Genomic DNA, 19,091 nt, shown 5'->3' with positions numbered 1-19,091 from the left:
TCTTTATTTGGTGTATGAACATAAGCAGCACAACCAAATACTCAAAAATGATTATAGGAAACTTTTTTGTCTTGCCACACCTGCTTTGGGACATCTTAATTTAGAGGAAAACAATGTGAGCGATTCAATATATATGCAGTAGCAACCACAGGCTCACCCCAAAATTCCTTAGCAAGCTTTGTATGTGAGAGCATGCCTCTGACACTTTCTGCCAAAGTTCTATTCATCATCTCAACTAATCCGTTGAGTTGTGGTGTCTTTGGTGGTGTCGTTTGATGTCTGATTCCATTCTTTTTACATATCTTATCAAAGGTTCTAATGTATTCTCTTCCATTATCTGTGAGAATACATTTGAGTTTCATGCATGTTTTTCGTTCAACCAAGTTTAGAAATTGTTGAATGTTTCTGGTACTTGGTCCTTGGATTTAAGTTTCCATACACAATTTTTTGAGAATGATCATCAATAAAATTACCCAGCTACTCGCTTATCATATCAAAAATGGCATCGGACCACGTAGATCTGAGTGCACCGGATCAAGAATTTTATCGGCTCTGCTAAGAGGTGAACTTTTGAATGATATCCTATTTTGTTTTCCGGCTAAGCAGTTCATGCATTATTTCATATGAATCTGCTTTGTATAGGGCAGAACTTGTTTGCTCACAAGGCGTATAAGATTCTTTCCACTTGTGTGGCCAAGACGTCAGTGTCACAATTCTGTTGAGTTTTCTTCTCCTGCGTAGTTCACACCTTCAGAATAATTTTCCTGAACTATATATAGCTTCAACATCCTTAATCCTTTTGCCACCACAAGTGATCTTCTTAAAATCTTACATACCCCGTCTCGGAAGCTTGTGCATAAACTTTTGTCATCGAGTCTTTCGACTGGTATAAGACTCAGGTGCATATCTGACACACGCTTGACATCTTTGATGATCAATTTAATTTAGAGACATCCACGTTAGTTAAGCTTATATCTCATTTTCCCACGACTCTAGATAAGTCGTTATTTCTCATCCTGACCATACAAAAGTCCCCTTGTGTGTAGGGTGTAAAGGATTCTCTTCAAGATGTGACATTGAATATTGCTCCACTATCGATCACCCAAGTAGTTACTTGAGTTGCCAAATTCACGGACTCCTACTCTAGCTCGTGAACAATATTGAATTCGTCAATGGAATTTGTTTGCTCATCATTGGTTTCATGTTTGTGTTTCGGTTGCCGACATCATTTTTTTATATGTTTGCCAAATTCACGGACTCCAACTCTAGCTCGTGAACAATATTGAATTCGTCGATGGCGTTTGTTTGCTCATAATCGGTTCCATGTTTGTCTTTCGGTTGCCGAAAATATTTTTAAATATATCTAATATTTTATCTACATATATAACACTTTACTTTGGCATATCTCCGCGATGACTTGATTTTTCTTGGCTTCTGATTTGTGTTTTCTTAATCTTGTTTCTCTCCATTGACTCAGCAGCCAAAACAACTGACTGTAAGGTAGAGACTCCTTGAGATCTACGTCTCATTTCTTCATTCAAGATGTCACTTTTGACGAAGTTCATACTCACGATTCCTCCTGGTGTTGTGCTCGTGAGTGAAACTTTCAGTATCTCCCAAGACTCTAGTAATTAAGCAAGCAAAATCAGAACTATCACCTCGTCATCAAGTTTTATGCTCATACTTGATAACCGATACACGAATCCTTAAATCTCGTTCAGATGATCTATGACCAGAGTTCTTTTTTTTGTATCGCTCCTGGACAAGTCCGAATAAGATTGACACAGATATTTATAGTGGTTCACTTCAAAAATTAGGTTACGTCCACTCTAAACATATCAGAAAATCACTTATTTATTAATAACAAAGAAAAAAACAAGAGAATTGAGACTATAAAGTATTTCACTCAGAAACTTTGATTTTAACAATCACTTTCTCTCTATTAATAATATTCTTTCCAAGGATAAAATTCTCACAAAGAACTCTCACATTAAATTTTATATTTCACTTCTGTACTTGTGATTGTAGATGGGAGGTGTTTGTGTTTTGGTACGATTTTTATTGTGATTGTAGATGAGAGGATTTTGTGTTTTAATACGATTTTTAAATAAAAATAGATTGATATTTATGGATGAATTAAGTTCACTAAAAAAAATAAAAATAAAATATTATTTGTTACATAATCAAATCAACTATTTTTTAGTAACTAAAATCATGTGTTAATTGTTTACAGCAAACGTGTTATTGAATTCCATAACTCAGGTCCCTCCACCTCTCCTGGTTCACGTGAACGCGTGACCCCGTCAAGAAATTCCATGCCTAACAACAAAAATTTGCAAACCACCAGTAGAATTTTCTCGCACGAAACTGTGAATGTCATGCTAGCTGATTGGGTTTTGGATTTAACATAGAAATCAATGGACACGTACCAGTACTCACCCCGCCTCGCCGTTGGAGCCACGAATGGGTGGGTACAAGCGAAGAGCCATGGCCCTCAAAATCGGTCCAATCTCTCTCCTTCTCTATCTATACATACAGGTATGTGTGCATATATATGTGTGTGTATACACTTTGCATGTCTGGTATACTGATCATGTCAAATTTAGCACATGTAGTTATTTATACGCACGGCTCTCCTTCTGTTCTGTCTGAGTGTACGTTTCTTGTTTGTGTTTGTGTGTATATATATATACGTATTTCTGTCTGAGTGTACGTTTCTTGTTTGTGTTTGTGTGTATATATATATACGTAATACTTGTATGTGTTTTTGTTGTGTGTATTATTTTAAATATACAGCAATATGTGATGGACTTTTATACCTTGAGAATCGACAAATTTGCTGTGGTTTTTAAAAGATTGGGGCACCGCTTGAGTTCACCATTCAGGTGGGTACGTATGGATGCTTCCGGGGATTGAGCGGTAAAAAAGCAGCGGGCACGAGGTTTTATTTCTTTGTTGTTTTCTGAATTTTCTCCTTCTCTATCTTTCTAAAAATTTCAAACTCCATTTTCATTAATTAACTCCACCAAACAAATTTCGATTTGAGCTCATCTGCAAACGACAAACGAAAAGGAGAGAAATGAATTAAAGGAGTGTGAAACTCCCGAGAACTGAACAGAACATCATGGTGGGTGTTTTGTCTCAGCGGGTTTAAGTTTGGTGCTGCTTCTCTTCACTTCATACTTGTCTATTTCCTTTGTCTTCGTCGGAAGTGCCCTTTCTTTCTCTCAAACCCATCGCGATCGTGAATTATGTTTTCAAAAGCATCATATTGAGCTTCTCTTGAGTTTTTATGGGCTTCAGTAGGAAAAAAATCACTGGTAGAACTTTATTTTAAGTGAAATGGGCCGTTTTCCTTTAATTTTATATTAGCTAGTTGCAGTATCTGTGGGTGTTCATGTTTGGTTTGGAGGAGTCCCAGATGCTTTATGTTGCTTGAAGAATTAATTTGAAGCGGGCCCTTTGTATCTTGTTTCCTTATTCAGTTACAGAAGCACTCTTCCGAGCTCCCTTATCCGTACCAAGTATATTTTCCTGTCCATCTTCTCTCTCAAAATTTATCCGAATCGCAGCTGGCTAGTATGCTTAAAAATGAGTATGATCCTACTGGTGAACAAGATTTTCATGCAAGTGCAGGAAATGTTGACGTGAAAATAGAAATAATGGAGGCGGGTAATCTGGATATTGCAAACCCTAGCTGTGGTTTCGAAGCCATGGAAGAAGATCACCATCAAGGAGTAGTGATGGAGAGTACTGTTGGTGAGAAAGATTTATGGCTTGATAGAGATGAAGAAAATTTTCTTGATGTCAATGAAGCTTCCGTTTTCTATAGCGACTTTCCACCTCTACCTGATTTCCCTTGCATGTCATCCTCGTCATCTTCCTCCACTGCACCGCCCGGGGTGAATCCCATTGGCGCCACTTCTTCCTCCTCCTCCCATGCATCTTCCTCTCCGACCTCCGAGGAAGATACGGGACAGAGAAATTTTCAGCAGATTAAAGGGGGTGATCAGGTGAAAGCAGAGCCCTCGGCTTTGTCCGCGACAGCCTCCATGGAGATCACGCCGCCGCCTGAATATGTTGGTGTGGGCAATGTTGACTGCATTGATGTGATGGAAACCTTGGGTTACATGGATTTACTAGACAGTAATGACATTTGGGATCCATCTTCGGTATTCCAGAGTGAGATCCCTCAAGAATTCACGGAAGATCAACAGGCTGCAGCCATGGAAGCGGAACCGCCGCCGCAGCAGGACCAAAAAATGCTGAGTGAGGAAGAAAATGATGATGGATTCAGTTTTATACAAGGGAATAGCGAGCTTGCTATGATATTTTTCCAGTGGTTGAAGCAAAACAAGGATTACATTTCCGCTGAGGATATGAGGAACATAAAGCTCAAGCGTTCTACCATTGAAAGTGCTTCTAAGCGTTTAGGCAGCACAAAAGAAGGAAAAAAGCAGCTTTTGAAACTGATTCTCGAGTGGGTCGAGCAGTTTCATCTTCAGAAAAATGGGACAAGGGAAAGGGCCCGACAATCTACATTTCCCTCCCAAGAAACCGCTCAAAACCCGGAATTCATTCCAAACTCTTGCTCTCATTCAAATATGAACTACAATCCTGCGTATCTTCATCCTACAACCTGCTTTCCTACCATGCCATGGTTGCCGCCTCAATTCGCCGGGGCTGCCACCATGGTGGCGCATCCGTTAGCTTTTCCTCCGCCTATGGAGGGGTATAGTGCAGGTGATCCTTATACAAACTATATTCATGCCGCTCCTTTAAATTATCAACTAGCAAATGGCATTCCATATCCAGCTTCAGCAGAATACTCGTCCATGGAACATGCTCGATCCTGGGCTCCAATGGCGCCATTCACCATGCCTCCACCGTCTCAGTTTAGTCCTTTCCCTGGTAATGGTAACCTTTTTCCTCAACCCCATAATTTATATGGGAACCCGTATCTTTTTTTTGATAAAAATGGGGAGAGATTGGTGAAATTAGGATCATTGGCGACTAAAGAAGCTAGGAAAAAGAGGATGGCTCGCCAGAGATCCCTTTACTCGTACCACAATCGCCGCAGCAGTAACCCAAATCAGAATAATGATCAAATCAACGATCAGCATGTTGTGGCTGATGATTGCGAAAATGGCAGTCCAGATTGTTTGCACTGGTCGTCAGTTGCTTCTTCGGATAATTCTACTATGGTGGCCACGGTTCCGCCGGTTGACGTATCGCAGCAACCAAACTATATGCGACAGTGTGCCTCTGATCGGCGGCAGCAACAGGTTCTTATTCCTGCCTCTTGAAATCATCATTTGGGTTCAAAATTGACGTTGCAAGTTAAAAATATTGTTTGATTAATTGATTTACTGTTGGTTTTTATGATCTGAAGGGATGGAAAACAGAAAAGAACCTGAAGTTTTTACTGCAGAAAGTGTTGAAGCAAAGTGATGTCGGTAATCTTGGAAGGATTGTGTTGCCAAAAGTAATGAAAATCTTTTTATATTTGGTGATTGGTTTATCACTAATACTCAACTATGTATAGTTTGGTTCATAGTTCTCTTAGAGTCAAACTTTGATGAAAATTTAAATTATCAGAAAGAAGCCGAAAGCCATCTTCCAGAACTGGATTCAAGAGACGGAATTCCCATTTCCATGGAAGACATCGGAACTTCTCGCGTTTGGAATATGCGATATAGGTATATGAGATGCGATTCACTCTTAAAAACTTGTGAACTATGATCACCTTTTATCCGGTTAACGATGGCTTGCTGTTTCCAGGTTTTGGCCTAATAATAAAAGCAGAATGTACCTTCTTGAGAACACAGGTAATTTAAGCATTTTCAAATGCGCCACTCGATGATCAAAGAGAACTGGAACAAGCTATTGATAATATATACTTCATGTTTCATGTTCTTTCAGGTGAATTTGTGAGGATAAATGGACTTCAAGAAGGAGATTTTATAGTGATTTACTCCGACATGAAATGCGGCAAATACGTGAGAATTTCTTTCGTTTCACATATTACATTTTGAGATGGTGGTTGTTATTAAATGATGATGACACTCTTGTGCAATGTAGATGATTCGAGGAGTAAAAGTGCGACAACCCGGAACAAAATTAGAGGGGGGCAAGAAGCCGGCGACAAGAAAGAACCCTCGCAGCTTATCAATTTCCAGAACCAGCGCTTCACTAGCACCTATCAAACAATCCGTTTGATGTCAAGAAACGAGCCCGAGCAACCCGAAAATCCCTCGGCGCGCGCGTACTTGTTGAAGAAGGCTCCCTTGTGCTTAATTTTTTGGTGTCTCGTAGCTTGGTTTAATCTTTGGAGGTCAAATGCTCGTGCAAAAGCCAAATGCAGTTAAGCCGATGCTCTAACGTTTCCATACTACCCTTTTGTTTGGTGTTTTTTAATTAGTTGTATGCATTATTTCTTAGCAGCTATTATGAATTATATTAATATTAATATTCGTCAGGATTATTCCAGAATATGTTATTTGGAATTTATTTCAGGCGACAATATGTGTTTTTAAATATAGATTTTTTAAAATTAAAAAAAATGTAATTCTATTAAACATAAGTCATTTAACAAAAAAATATCGAATAAAACATATATCATATTTGTAGTTGAAATAAGACAAAAACTCGTGTGAGACGATTTCATGGGTCGTATTTCGTGAGACATATTTTTTTTGGGTCATCCATGAAAACTATTATTTTCAATGCTAAGGGTATTATTTTTTATTGTGAATATCGGTAAGATTGATCTATCTCACGAAATTATGAAATTACGTAAGTTATTAATCTAGGTGAAATATCAATTTTAGTCTTTTGTCTGTAGCTGTGATATTTTTAGTTATATATTTTATATTAAATTAAATATAATCATGTAAATCGTTTTAGTTTTTTTTCCTTAAAATTATATTTTTTCCTCAATAGCAAATAACGTTGTTAATATTTTATAATTATATTGTTAAATATATTTGTATTTATGAAGATTTTTTTAAACTACGTATTATGAAAAATTAATAATTATTTAATTACATAATTTTGAAAAAAATAGAACAAAATTTATCTTAGGAACTGTTGGTAAAAGGCAATAAATCTCAGATTCAGAAAATCACACGGCGGAATAAAAAAATTTCCCTCCTTTCGCAATCAAATCAATCAGCGATGATAAATTACAAGAAAATCAAAAAATAACGACAAATATTCGTAGAGTGAAAAACTCTCAAATGGAGATGAAAATCAAAATATATTTGTAGAGTGAAAGAAACTATAATATAATATATCTCAACCAAAATATGTGTGTATCGACAACTCATAAGTTCAACATATATGCGTAGTGGTATCGATATTACGAGAGATGAGGACGAAGAGTTCTCGTTTATTGAATCAGGAAAAACTGAAATAATGAAATTGAGTTCTACAGTGGTGTTCCCTTATATTGACCCTAACTATCATCTAACTGCTATTAAGCTAACTATATCAACTCACTACACAATTAACCATTAACCAACTAACCGCTATATATATCCAATAATCGATATGTCAGACTAAAAGAATATGTATGTGGACAAAATAATATTTTATTTTATTTTGTACATCAATTATCAAATGTGTTGGAACATTTTATGATGGGCAATCTTGATTTTGCCGAAAAGCTTGAATTGTTACTCTAAAGATACATGCTCTTCATCTTACAGGACGGTCCTTCACCTTATTTACTTCTGCGTCATTAATTTTTGATCCTTTTATCAGAACATGATCAAGTTTAGAGATTTCATCTCTTTCATATCTTATTTCTTTAAGCATTGCTGCTACATCCTTCATTGTGGGACGATCTTCGGGAGAAGGATGCACGCAAAGCATCGCAACTCCTAAAGTTTGCATCATTTCTTGAATTTCGGGGTCTGGTCTGGGGTGTAAACTGAGGTCTAGCACCTCAGTTCCACCTCTTTTTTGCCTCACCCAATCCACAATGTGAAGGCCTTCTGGTATGGGGGTATCGGTCGTTTGTTTACCTGTTAAGACTTCAAGAACGACGACTCCGTAGCTGTAGACGTCGCTCTTCTCTGTGATCTTCATCCTGTATCCATATTCTGCACAACCAAGGAAACAGAATTTGTTGAACTCGTCGGGTTTTGCAAGAGATGATGAAAATGAATTGAATAAGAAAGGATTTAAATCTAGTTCTTGAACGAACCTGGAGCGATATAACCATATGAACCAGCAACTGTAAAAGAAGAACGAACAAAATCACCATCATCAACGAGCTTAGCAAGCCCGAAATCAGCAATATACGGCTCAAAATCAAGACCTATCAAAATGTTATTCGCCTTGATATCTCTGTGCACGATGGGGGGAACACAATCGTGGTGTAAATACGCTAAACCTTGAGCTACACCTAATATAATCCGAAATCTCACATCCCAATCCAAGCACGCTACTCTCTTTTCATGGAGGAGACTTCCTAGGCTTCCATTGGGCATGTAATCGTACATAAGCAACCTCGTATTCTGATTCCAACAGCAACCCAAGAACTTGACGATGTTCTTGTGTCGGATTGACCCAAGAGTCTTCACCTCGGTTGAGAAGGAATCTCGAACCGAGTTACCATCCAACCGATCATTTTGACAGTTGTAACCAACTTGTACAGCCGTTGGCCATAGCTTCTTTACTGCAATGACTTCACCATTGTCAAGTTCTGCTCGGTAAACAATTCCCGAGCATCCCTTACCGATTGTGTTGGATTCGACCAGACAACCTAAAACCTGATCGACTGAGAAATTCAGTTTTTGAAACGGTGTAAATTTCCAAGAAACAGAATCAGGTCTTCCCAATTCAGAATCGGTATTCTTGCTGATTTTTCTAACCCTTAAAACTGCTACTATTCCAAGAATCGCCAAGGCTGCAGTAATGACAGATAGCAATGCAATAGCCAGTTTTAGCTGCCATGAAGCAATACTGCGGTCACCAGGCAGTCCCATTTCTTTTGCATCGCTCAGGAAACATGAGTTACGCCCCCAAGTACACAGGCCTTGATTTCCTGTCAGTTCAGTTGAAGATAACTGCCGAAACAGCTTATTATCAGGGAGAAAACCTGTGAAATTGTTGTAAGAGACATTCAGTGAAACAAGATTTACGAGCCCCGCAAGAGACATCAGATCTCCTCCAAGCTTATTGTGGGAAAGGTCAAGTACTGAAAGCTTGTTCAAAGCAACAATCTGAGGAGGGATTTCCCCTGTCAAGCTATTCCAGCTGAGATTCAAAGCAATTTCAAGAACTTCAATTTCAAATATTTCAACCGGGATGCTTCCAAACAGCTGGTTCTGGCTTAAGTCAAGTAACTGAAGCCTTGAACAGCGGCCGAGGGTTGAAGGGATTGGCCCTGAAAAGGAATTGCTGCCAAGTGAAAGCCTGTTGAGAGAAAAAAGTTCTCCAAAACTCCCTGGAATCGGTCCAGATAAATGATTCGTTGTAACATCCAACACCTCAAGTTTACTCAGCGTAGAGATAGAACGAGGCACATATCCCGTGAGTGAATTTCCAGCCAGATTCAACATTTGCAGTTCTCCACAATTGCCGATCTCATCAGGTACTGATCCGGTTAAGTGGTTATCAGAGAGATCTAGAAAGCTCAGATTGGTAAGAAATCCAATTTCTTTTGGTATTTCTCCGGCGATTTTGTTGCCAGAGAGCCTCAATCTTTTAAGAGATTTGCAGTCACCTATCTCTGGTGGTAAAGAACCAGATATATCGTTAAAGATACAGAGAAGCATGGTTAGATTTTTTAGCTGAGAAAGGCTCGGGGGTAGGCTGCCTGTCAAAGTATTGCGCGACAAATCCAGGGCCTGGAGGCTTTTGCAACCGGACAATGTTGCAGGAATGATTCCCTCAAGCTCGTTATCCCAAGCGAAGAAAACTCGAAGCTGAGTCAAAGATCCAAGTTCCGACGGAATTGAGCCAGAAATCTGATTGCGGTCGATTTGAAACTGTATCAAGCTCGTGGCATTGGAAATAACAGCAGGGATTGTGCCCGAAATATTGTTGCTACTGAGCATTAATTCCTCAAGATCAGTCAGATACCCAAAAGTTTCCGGTATGCTTCCTGTCAAGAAGTTCAACGAAACATCAAGAATCACCAAGTTTCTGCAATCACCAAGCTCTTTTGGAATAGGGCCCACGAAACTATTCTGCCATAGCAACAGTTTCTCCAATTTCTGAAGCTTTCCTAGTTCCTTCGGAAGCGAGCCTGACAGGCTGTTCTCGTACAAATACAAGTCCACAAGCTCCAAGCAATTGCCTAACTCGGGGGGGATTTCACCTGAAAGCATTGTCGTATAAAGAGACAGAACCTGAAGCTTCTTCAACTTACCAAGGGAAGCTGGAATTGCACCGGAAATTTTAGTATAAGCTAAACCCAAAACTCGCAGATTCTGGATATTTCCAAGCTCATCAGGGATTTCCCCATTGATATCTTGATTCCCTCCAGCCCTCAGGATTTCTAAACCTGCCAAGTTTCCAAGCTCAGCAGGAATGCTCCCGCTTAGCCTGTTGTCAAATAATAGAAGACTTGTCAGGCTACTGCAGTTCCCTAGCTCAAGTGGAACCTTTCCAGTCAATTGATTAGAATTCAATGTCAACTCCTCCAGGCTTTTAAGGTTCCCAAAGGTTGAGGGAATACTCCCCACAAGACTGTTCGAACTGACATCGATTGCTTTGAGCGAGAGACAGTCTCCAATATCAACTGGGATTGTTCCAGTAAGATTAGCCCCGGAAATGGTGACCCTTTCAAGAAATCGCAGGGAGGAAAGATTTGAAGGAAAAGGAATACCGAGCTGAATGGACTGAATATTTATCTCCGTGACAAAATAATCAGGAGAACAAGTGATGTGAGACCATTTACAAGGGTTAGAATCTCGCGAGTTCCAATTTGACAGAGCAGAAAGAGTCACTGAAGAAGAATGAATCCAAGAAAATAAAACAGAAACTTCACTGTTGGAAGCGATGACGGGGTTTTGTGCAAGAATTTGGAGCGAGAAAAGGAGGAAATAGAAGAAATAGTAACGGTACTTGCGGTGAAGATGGAAGAATTTCGGGGCATCGTTCAAGAATTGCCTCGGCATTGGCATCAAATTCCCAGATTTTTAGGCTCAATTTCTCGAGACTCTCTTGGTATGTTTTCTTCAAGACACACCAACACTCCTGCAACTCGCTTTGCTTGAAAATAAGGAGACAATATCAAATTAAACGGAATATTATATTATATTAAATATTTATTGTCAAGCTCAAAAATGAAAATATTGTTTATTTTTATGCTAAGAATAATTAATAAACTTTTCCTACATAAATATTTTTATATCTAAATACCATACTTTTTTATACGGAAAACCCAATTTAATAAAATTTTCCTTAACTTTTACCTAGACCAACTTATTTTGTAACGAAATAAATTTAATAAAGGTATGGTCATCAACTACATATTTTTTTAATAAAAACACATAAACAACCAAAAAAATTAGAAATCGTATCTATACAAAAATATGAAAAACAAAATTGTGAATTTCCAATTGTATTATTAATTTGTCTCTCACATGAAACTATTTTGTTTGTTTTATAATCAAGCAGATGTGAAAGAAAACGTGATTTGCATTGCAAGCATTGTAAGACATAATTCCTTAAAATTATTTTTTTTCTTTTAAATAAGATTATACATTAAGAATTTTGTATTTTTAGAATATTGAGTTTCTTAAACTCTAGATTTTATATTTAATATTTAAAAGAATATTTTTTCAAATAAAAGACTATTTTTCCTATCTTGTATGAATCTATTCAAGGAATCTATCAAGATCAAAACAAAAAGCCTATATATATTGAAGAATGATTGTTGCACAATAGACGAGCGAGATACGAACGGACAGAGATAAAGCTCTAGAATTTTCAGAAGAACTCGCAAAGAAGAAGTATCGTTGTTTCAATGTATTGTCGTGACGTGTTCGGAACATTTGAAAACACATATACAAAGTATTTTTATTGAAGAATTGTTTTGTTGCTCCAAACATTGACCACATATATTTGCATTCTTCTGTTTTGGTTATTTTTGTTTTGATATTTTAATATGCAAGTTACTTTATTGACTTATTATGTAAGATAGTTTTTTTGTTTTTCATTGGTATTGATTTTGTAAACATGATTTCTTTTCTAGTGATTATTTTTTCATGAAGCATCGCACAAGTGTATTTACATGTGCATAATTATCTCTAATTTATTTTTTAATTAATTAATTTATTTGTATTTATATTATTTCGCTGCATATTATCACGATGTGTTACAACATCCGAGATAACACTTATATCTTACACACACAACCCTTCCTATTATGTTAAACAAAATTCTTAAATTAAGATGATAGGAAAATAAAAATAAAAACCGAATTCAACCAACAAACAAAAAAATCATTCCGAATTCAACCCAAAAAAAATCATCCATTAAAATTTAACAATCGATGTGTGCTCTTCTTTGAATCATCTATATTTTTTTTGTACGAGTCTCCTTTCTTTGACCGGCTGTTGGAGACCTGAGTTGTGGTATCTACCATTTCTTTACCTCTTTCGCTTTGGTGGGATCTCTCTCTTTTTCCGCTCTTATCTTGCTGTAGTACCATAAGGTTACGTTTGGTTGGAAGGATTAAATAAACTAATGATTAGTATGTAAATGATAAAAAAATGATTGTGATAGAAATGTAATATATGATGTAAAATAGTATTATGTTTGATATGATTTTTAAGTATGGGATAATTTTGAATTTTTTGATAAAATGACGAAATTGCCCTTTTTTTTCTTTACTCCGGCGACGGCCCGGCGGTCGGCGGCAGGTCGGTGGTCGGCCGGAAGCGGCGGCTGGCGGTGGTCGGCCGGAATCGGCTGGCGATGGTCGGACGGAAAAGGCGGCGGCGGTCAGCCGGAACAAGCGGCGGCGACTGAAGCGGCGGAGGTCGGCGGTCGGCGGTTGCCGGCGGCGACGGTCGGCGGCGGAGGCGGGCGGCGGTTGCTGGCGGCGGTCGGTGGAAGGAAGTGGTGGGGAGTTTGGATTTAGGAGAAGGGTAAAATTGGAAAAATAGGATGGATTAAGAGTGGGATAAATAATCATAGGGGGTGAGGATGTATTATTTTAACCTACCTAATATAACCTAATCATTCATAGGAGGGATTGACCTGATTAAATAAAAAACGTACCAAACGAGTGATTAGGTAGGTTTAAAAAAAATAAACTAACTTAATCAAGCAAACCAAACGTTGCCTAAAGGTCTTTGGGTCAATAGACCATTGTAGGTTATGTATTGTTCTTTCTTTTTCGTCATTTATAATTAGTACATTTATGTACTTGTACAATATTTTTATGATTAATTTAATTTATATTTAAATAAAAATCAAAATCTAATGATAAGAAATAATGAGGACTGTACTATAGTTTTGATATATGATTTAAAAAATAAACAGACAAAAGAAAAAAAAAGATCAAAGTAGGAACCTACAACTTAATATTTAAGAAACAAAAACTATATACATTGAGCTACATTAATGCTTTATTAATATATAATGATTAAAATAAACCATGACACCAAAAATTAGTTACTTTAGATGTCTCAAACGTAATAGATATTGAACTATTGATTTCGAAAAAAAAAAAAAGGATGTAGAATTGTATAGATTAAAAAAGAATATATTTGGTTTGATTGATTAAGTTTTATATAAGATAATAAAATTATAATTTTATCGGTTTTAAATAATTAATTAATATAAATAAAACTAAAGATATAAATGACAATATTGTAATTTTAAATTCAATGATTTAATTAATGTGTGATAAATAATTAATGATTAGATTGATGTTAGATATGTACAAGACTCAAACCTCTATAATAATATTTTCAGGTTTTAAGAGATACTATGTCTATCTCAAATATAAATGTCATATTTCATTTTTCAATATCATATAATCCATAATCATTAAATATAAGCAAAAAGTTGTGAAAGACGGTCTCAAGGGTCGTATTTTGTGAGACAGATATCTTATTTGGGTCATCCATGAAAAAATATTACTTTTTATGCCACTTGTATTATTTTTATTGTGAATATCGGTAGGGTTGACCCGTGTCTCATAGATATAGATTCGTGAGACCGTCTCACAAAAGACCTTATCTTAAATATATTAGATATTTGTGACATATTTTTATATCATATTAAAGCACTCATTAAATAAAAATAAACTGATAATTTTATTTGTAAAACTTGTTTTTTCTATAATTTTCTTAATTTGTGTAAAAACACAAATACACATAAATATATGGGACGTAGAGAGTTTTCATAGTTGTAACAATCTATTAACTATAGTATGAAGATAATCATAAGTTTTACAAATATTTTCATAAAATTATTCTATTTATGCATCATTTTAGTAAAAGTAAGACCGTAGAAAGTTATCATATATATAATCGAGGATTACCAGGATATAATATATAATTTATTTCATTGATGACAATTTACTCACTGTAAATGTAAATTGCAAAATCAACCAGAAAATTCACCATTGTCCAAAACTTTTTAAATTCAAAATAAAAAATTTACAATTTTAATTTAATATATATTCACACGCATGTCTAGAACGTTATGTGAACAGATTGCATCATTATTACTTTTTTTTTTTTACAGATCATTATTTCAAAAAAGGAAGAAAAAAAGTTAAATTAGGGGTAAATTTGTGAAAAATCCCTCGTCAATATTTGAATTAAAATTCAGTTCATAACCACTTTTTTTTTTAAGAATCAGTATATTATAATGTTATACTTTTCGTTTTAACTCCCTACAAACCCAAATTTACATTTTTATCATTTATTATTTAAATACATATATTATTTTATCCACAAAAATTACGTATGTCTTCTCCATCTAAAATATAATTTTAAAAAAATATATTGTTTCTCAATTATTATGGAATAAGAGTAAATATTATTTTGACATATAAAGTACCTATTATGGGGATTCAAATACTTGATTTCGCTATTTAAATACTCCAAATGTATACGAAAATACTATATTTTCGAGCAATCACCATAAATTCAGTCATTGTTCGTCTCTTCATAAAAAATAAATTAGGATGACTTATCCATGTCATTTAAAAAAAACATAGTTCATCACTCATCATTAAAATAAGATTAAGCATTTATTTTGACCTAGAAAATACCAATTTTGGAGTTTCAAATGCTTGATTTGGCTCTTTGAATGCTCAAAATGTGTAAGAAAATACCGATGTCATGAGGTTGCACGGACAATGAGCGGCTCCTGACAGGCTTCTAGGCGAAAGAAACATGAATGAACCGATCTTAAACCGAAAGGAGAGGGATTCCAAAACTGTTTAGGTATGGAAATGTGCAGTTGAGGAGGGCTTAAAAGATTTGATAGTTACTACTCATATCAAGAATGTGTATCTTCTTTTCGGCAGCTCATCACATAAGAACTCCAAAGTTAAGCGTGCTTGACTTGGGGCAATTCTGGGATGGGTGACCCCCTGGAAAGTTTTCTAGGGTGCGTGTGAGTGAGGACATAAGCACGCTAAAAAGACTCGTCTTGGTACTGTGAGGACAGTCGTCGAATATGAGGCATTACAATTTTACTCCCTAAATAATAAAAATCAATTAATTTTTATGTCAAGATATATAATTTGAAGGTAATATTGAGTGGTCTTTGATAATGATGTTCGTGAAGTAAGAATGTGATATCTAAATTAATAAAAATAATATATATATAATTCGAGTCTCGAAATACTTGATTTTATCTTTCAGAAACTCAAATTTGATTATTTGATGATGTAAAAAATATAGTTTGAAATTAAATTTGAGTATCAATAGAAAATATTAAGGTCTGGTCTAGCAGCTTGTTAAGGGCTCAGTCATGATCCTAGAAGGTTGCATAGTGTCTGGACTTGTTGGTTAAGGGCTAGAGCCTAGGGTTGAAGGAATTCATGGGTGGTTAAGGGCTAGGGTTTAGGATTTTTGTGCAGAAAATTTCAGAAGGTTCCTAAGCTATTCTATTGGTTTTAATTGGCTTGATTTGGGTTTTAAAATGGTTGGTTAGGTGTTAGTAAGCTATGGTTAAAGTTTGGTTAAATTTCGAGTCGATTTGGGATAAAACCGAGACGTAGGTTCAAGTTTTAAAACAAATTGCGAATTGAGTCGAGGAACTTAACTTTACGTCTAAAAAATATTTATGGGTGTATTTTAAGGTGTTATGTTAAGTTTGAATATATTCGGGGTGTCGTTTTAAGGTCCAAGGGTAAATTGGGAAAGTTGGGGTTCTAGGGGCAAAATGGTCATATTACACCTGAAAAATGTTACACGTCCTAATAGTGCCCTAAATGCTGTAATAAATATTAAAATATTTATTTTGAAAGTTTATGGGATTTATGATGAAAAACGATGAAGTTAAAAGATGAGTTACATATTTGGTTTAAAAAAAAAATTATATGCATGAAATTTTTATTAGTGATGGATATGATGAAAGGTTTTGAAGGAGGTGATTTGATTGTGATTAATATGAATACGAATACGAATACGAAAGGACATGATGATATGTAAGGTCAAGGTTTAGTTGACGGATGAGTGTGTCGCTTATGTCCTCGCCACCTGGTATCATGGTAATATGTAAGATTGATCAATCGACCAACAGCTGATACAAAAGTCACAATTAATGATCTGGATTCAATAAAGGAAAATATATACATATATGATGCAAGGAAAGATTATGATGAAAGGAAAAATGTTTTAAGTTATGCATGTTCATGAATAGTTATTTTATTAAAAATATTTTCATTGTTGCTTGTGGACATATATGTAGTATTTGTTATAACGGTTAAAGTTTTTCAGTCGTTAGACTCATTAGGAGTGAATGATGCATGTGATGATAATATTGATGATTTTGAAGGACTTGATGGTTGAACTTGCAGGATTGATGGTGCATATAATCTTAGTACCATTGCTAGTTTTTTCGGACTATTATGATTTAAGAGTACTTTAAAGATTTTATGGCTTTCATGTTTTTGATTAGTTTTGAGCGGATTTAAGATATTTATGTTTTTTTTAAATGTTAGTTTTAGGTTTTGGTCTGACGATTTTAAAAAAATAAAATGTGTAAGATAAAAATTTAAAATATTATTCATTAAAATAATTATTAAATTCGTTTTATTTTAATCTTCTTTCTAAATTTTTAAATCAAGCGATTATTTATTCTTATGTTTTTTTTTATATTTCCCAACGTTCTTACCTTTTGTAGTAGATCAAAAAAATTAATTATTTTTTTATTAATCATCATATCTTTTAAAAGATATAGTTTCGGTAAAATAAATTATTTTTAAATATAAAATGAAATACTGTTTATCCAATTTATTGTAAAACATATTTTCGTAAAATACAATTAAAAAGTGGATATTGAATAATTTTAATATTTAGTATATATCTATATAAAATGAAACATTATAAAAATAATGAAGTTAATTACTATTGTATATAATAAAAATTTTGTCATAAAAAATAAATTAAGATGAAATAAACTAACGATTAGTTTAATTAGTAATATTTTCATTTTATTTTATGTATCTTTCCATATTTACGGATATTCATAAATTTAATTATAATTTTTGAATAAATAAAGTTCTTGATGATTTATTTCAGGAAGCAAGATCACTAATGAATTGACCAAAAAAGAGCAATTAATTAGAAGGATACTACTGTCGATTTATGTTATCATTCCTCACTAAAAATTAGATAAAATTGTTTTGTTTTATTCGTTGGTCTATTTTTCAATAAATAACATGATTAGTGGAAATGATAGAATAAATTAAATATTTTTAGTTTAATTGCATGTGATGTAGTTAGTTTATTATATTTATACGTGATATGTTGTGGATGATTACGGGCCTCGACACACGTGTATAGGCGAATGTTTAGGTTTTCATTATTTTATTAAATTTTGATTTTTGGGCCCTAAGTTTACTCTTTTTTCATGTGTATTCCACTTCACAATGTATCTTTCTTATTCTATTTGCATGATTTAAATGTAAATCATTTGATTTAGCTGGAGATCAAGATCGAAATTGAGTACTAAAAATCAAGACATTATTATGGAAGCTTGAATGTTATAGGATTTAACTATAATTTTTGGTAAACCGGCAAGCGTTCGGTCCTGTAATAATGATGTTACTCGTGGTCAGCACATATAAAGTGAGGAGCCACGATCATTAAAAAACCGTGATTTTTGACTGACATATGATTTGAATAGAATTATAAGCTTATTTGTCATACAATTAGGAACCCATGAACCAAATCATTGCTATTTAATAACGATGAATTGATTTGACATAATATGACATGAATGGTCATAAAATTGGGTCATGTCAATTGTGATGCGAATAATCAGAGGGTTGCACATGATGCAATTAATATCTACTTTTGGACTTGTTATAGTTGGAAATTCGAGATTACAATGGACTCCAAGCCCTCTAGAAAATATGGATTTCCGTTTTCTAATAATGGGTAATGAAATTCATAAAAAAATTAGTGGGAGATAATTCAAAATATAAAACTCTGATGTTTTTTTGATAAATCGTAATTGAATAATCGGCTAATTATTTATCTATTATATTTTCAATATATCAAAATGTCTTCTAGAAAACCCGTCAGCTTCTATTGTTGACCAAAAAAATTTAGGGAAAAAATTGTGTGAGACGGTCTCACGAGTCGTATATTGTGAGACATATCTCTTATTTGAGCCATCTATGAAAAAATATTACTTTTTTATGCTAAGAGTATGACTTTTTATTGTGAATATCGGTAGGATCGACACGTCTAACAGTTAAAGATTCGTGAAACCGTCTCATAAGAGACCTACTCTTAAACTTATCGGCCCTAACTATCCTGATTGTCCACTTAACTTGAAAATTCTTTGCCTCTGAAAGCTGCTATACACCCTTAATGGAACCGACTCAACTAAAGAAGAGATCAAAACATTTGAGATGTGATCAGATAATGATC

The 19,091-nt window shown here is 34.8% G+C and overlaps 2 protein-coding genes across 2 annotated transcripts; one reads left to right on the top strand and one right to left on the bottom strand.

Moving 5' to 3' along the window:
• The first annotated feature begins 3,036 nt into the window (after positions 1-3,036).
• Positions 3,037-6,353, top strand: LOC142553665 (B3 domain-containing transcription factor ABI3-like). The gene is made up of 6 exons (XM_075664091.1): positions 3,037-5,285; positions 5,393-5,485; positions 5,599-5,699; positions 5,782-5,828; positions 5,923-5,999; positions 6,082-6,353. The coding sequence occupies exons 1-6, from the start codon at positions 3,582-3,584 to the stop codon at positions 6,217-6,219; spliced, it is 2,160 nt and encodes a 719-aa protein (XP_075520206.1). The 5' UTR covers positions 3,037-3,581; the 3' UTR covers positions 6,220-6,353.
• A 1,291-nt stretch (positions 6,354-7,644) lies between these two features.
• On the bottom strand, positions 7,645-11,221 carry LOC142553664 (uncharacterized). Its single transcript, XM_075664090.1, has 2 exons — positions 8,210-11,221; positions 7,645-8,105 (listed from the first exon to the last, which is right to left on the bottom strand). Exons 1-2 carry the CDS (start codon positions 11,136-11,138, stop codon positions 7,699-7,701), a joined length of 3,336 nt encoding a protein of 1,111 aa, XP_075520205.1. The 5' UTR covers positions 11,139-11,221; the 3' UTR covers positions 7,645-7,698.
• Positions 11,222-19,091: the final 7,870 nt, after the last annotated feature.

The sequence above is a fragment of the Primulina tabacum genome, chromosome 8 (genome assembly GCF_025594145.1).
Source record: "Primulina tabacum isolate GXHZ01 chromosome 8, ASM2559414v2, whole genome shotgun sequence".
In the NCBI taxonomy this organism is placed as follows: Eukaryota; Viridiplantae; Streptophyta; class Magnoliopsida; order Lamiales; family Gesneriaceae; genus Primulina; species Primulina tabacum.
This window is presented reverse-complemented; position numbering and strand designations above follow the sequence as displayed.

Coding starts and splice junctions, on each gene's coding strand:
- LOC142553665 (XM_075664091.1), top strand. CDS start 3,582: ATGCTTAAAAATGAGTATGATCCTACTGGTGAACAAGATTTTCATGCA. Junction 5,286..5,392: donor CTGATCGGCGGCAGCAACAG/GTTCTTATTCCT, acceptor TATGATCTGAAG/GGATGGAAAACAGAAAAGAA. Junction 5,829..5,922: donor GTACCTTCTTGAGAACACAG/GTAATTTAAGCA, acceptor ATGTTCTTTCAG/GTGAATTTGTGAGGATAAAT.
- LOC142553664 (XM_075664090.1), bottom strand. CDS start 11,138: ATGCCAATGCCGAGGCAATTCTTGAACGATGCCCCGAAATTCTTCCAT. Junction 8,106..8,209: donor ATATGGTTATATCGCTCCAG/GTTCGTTCAAGA, acceptor TTGGTTGTGCAG/AATATGGATACAGGATGAAG.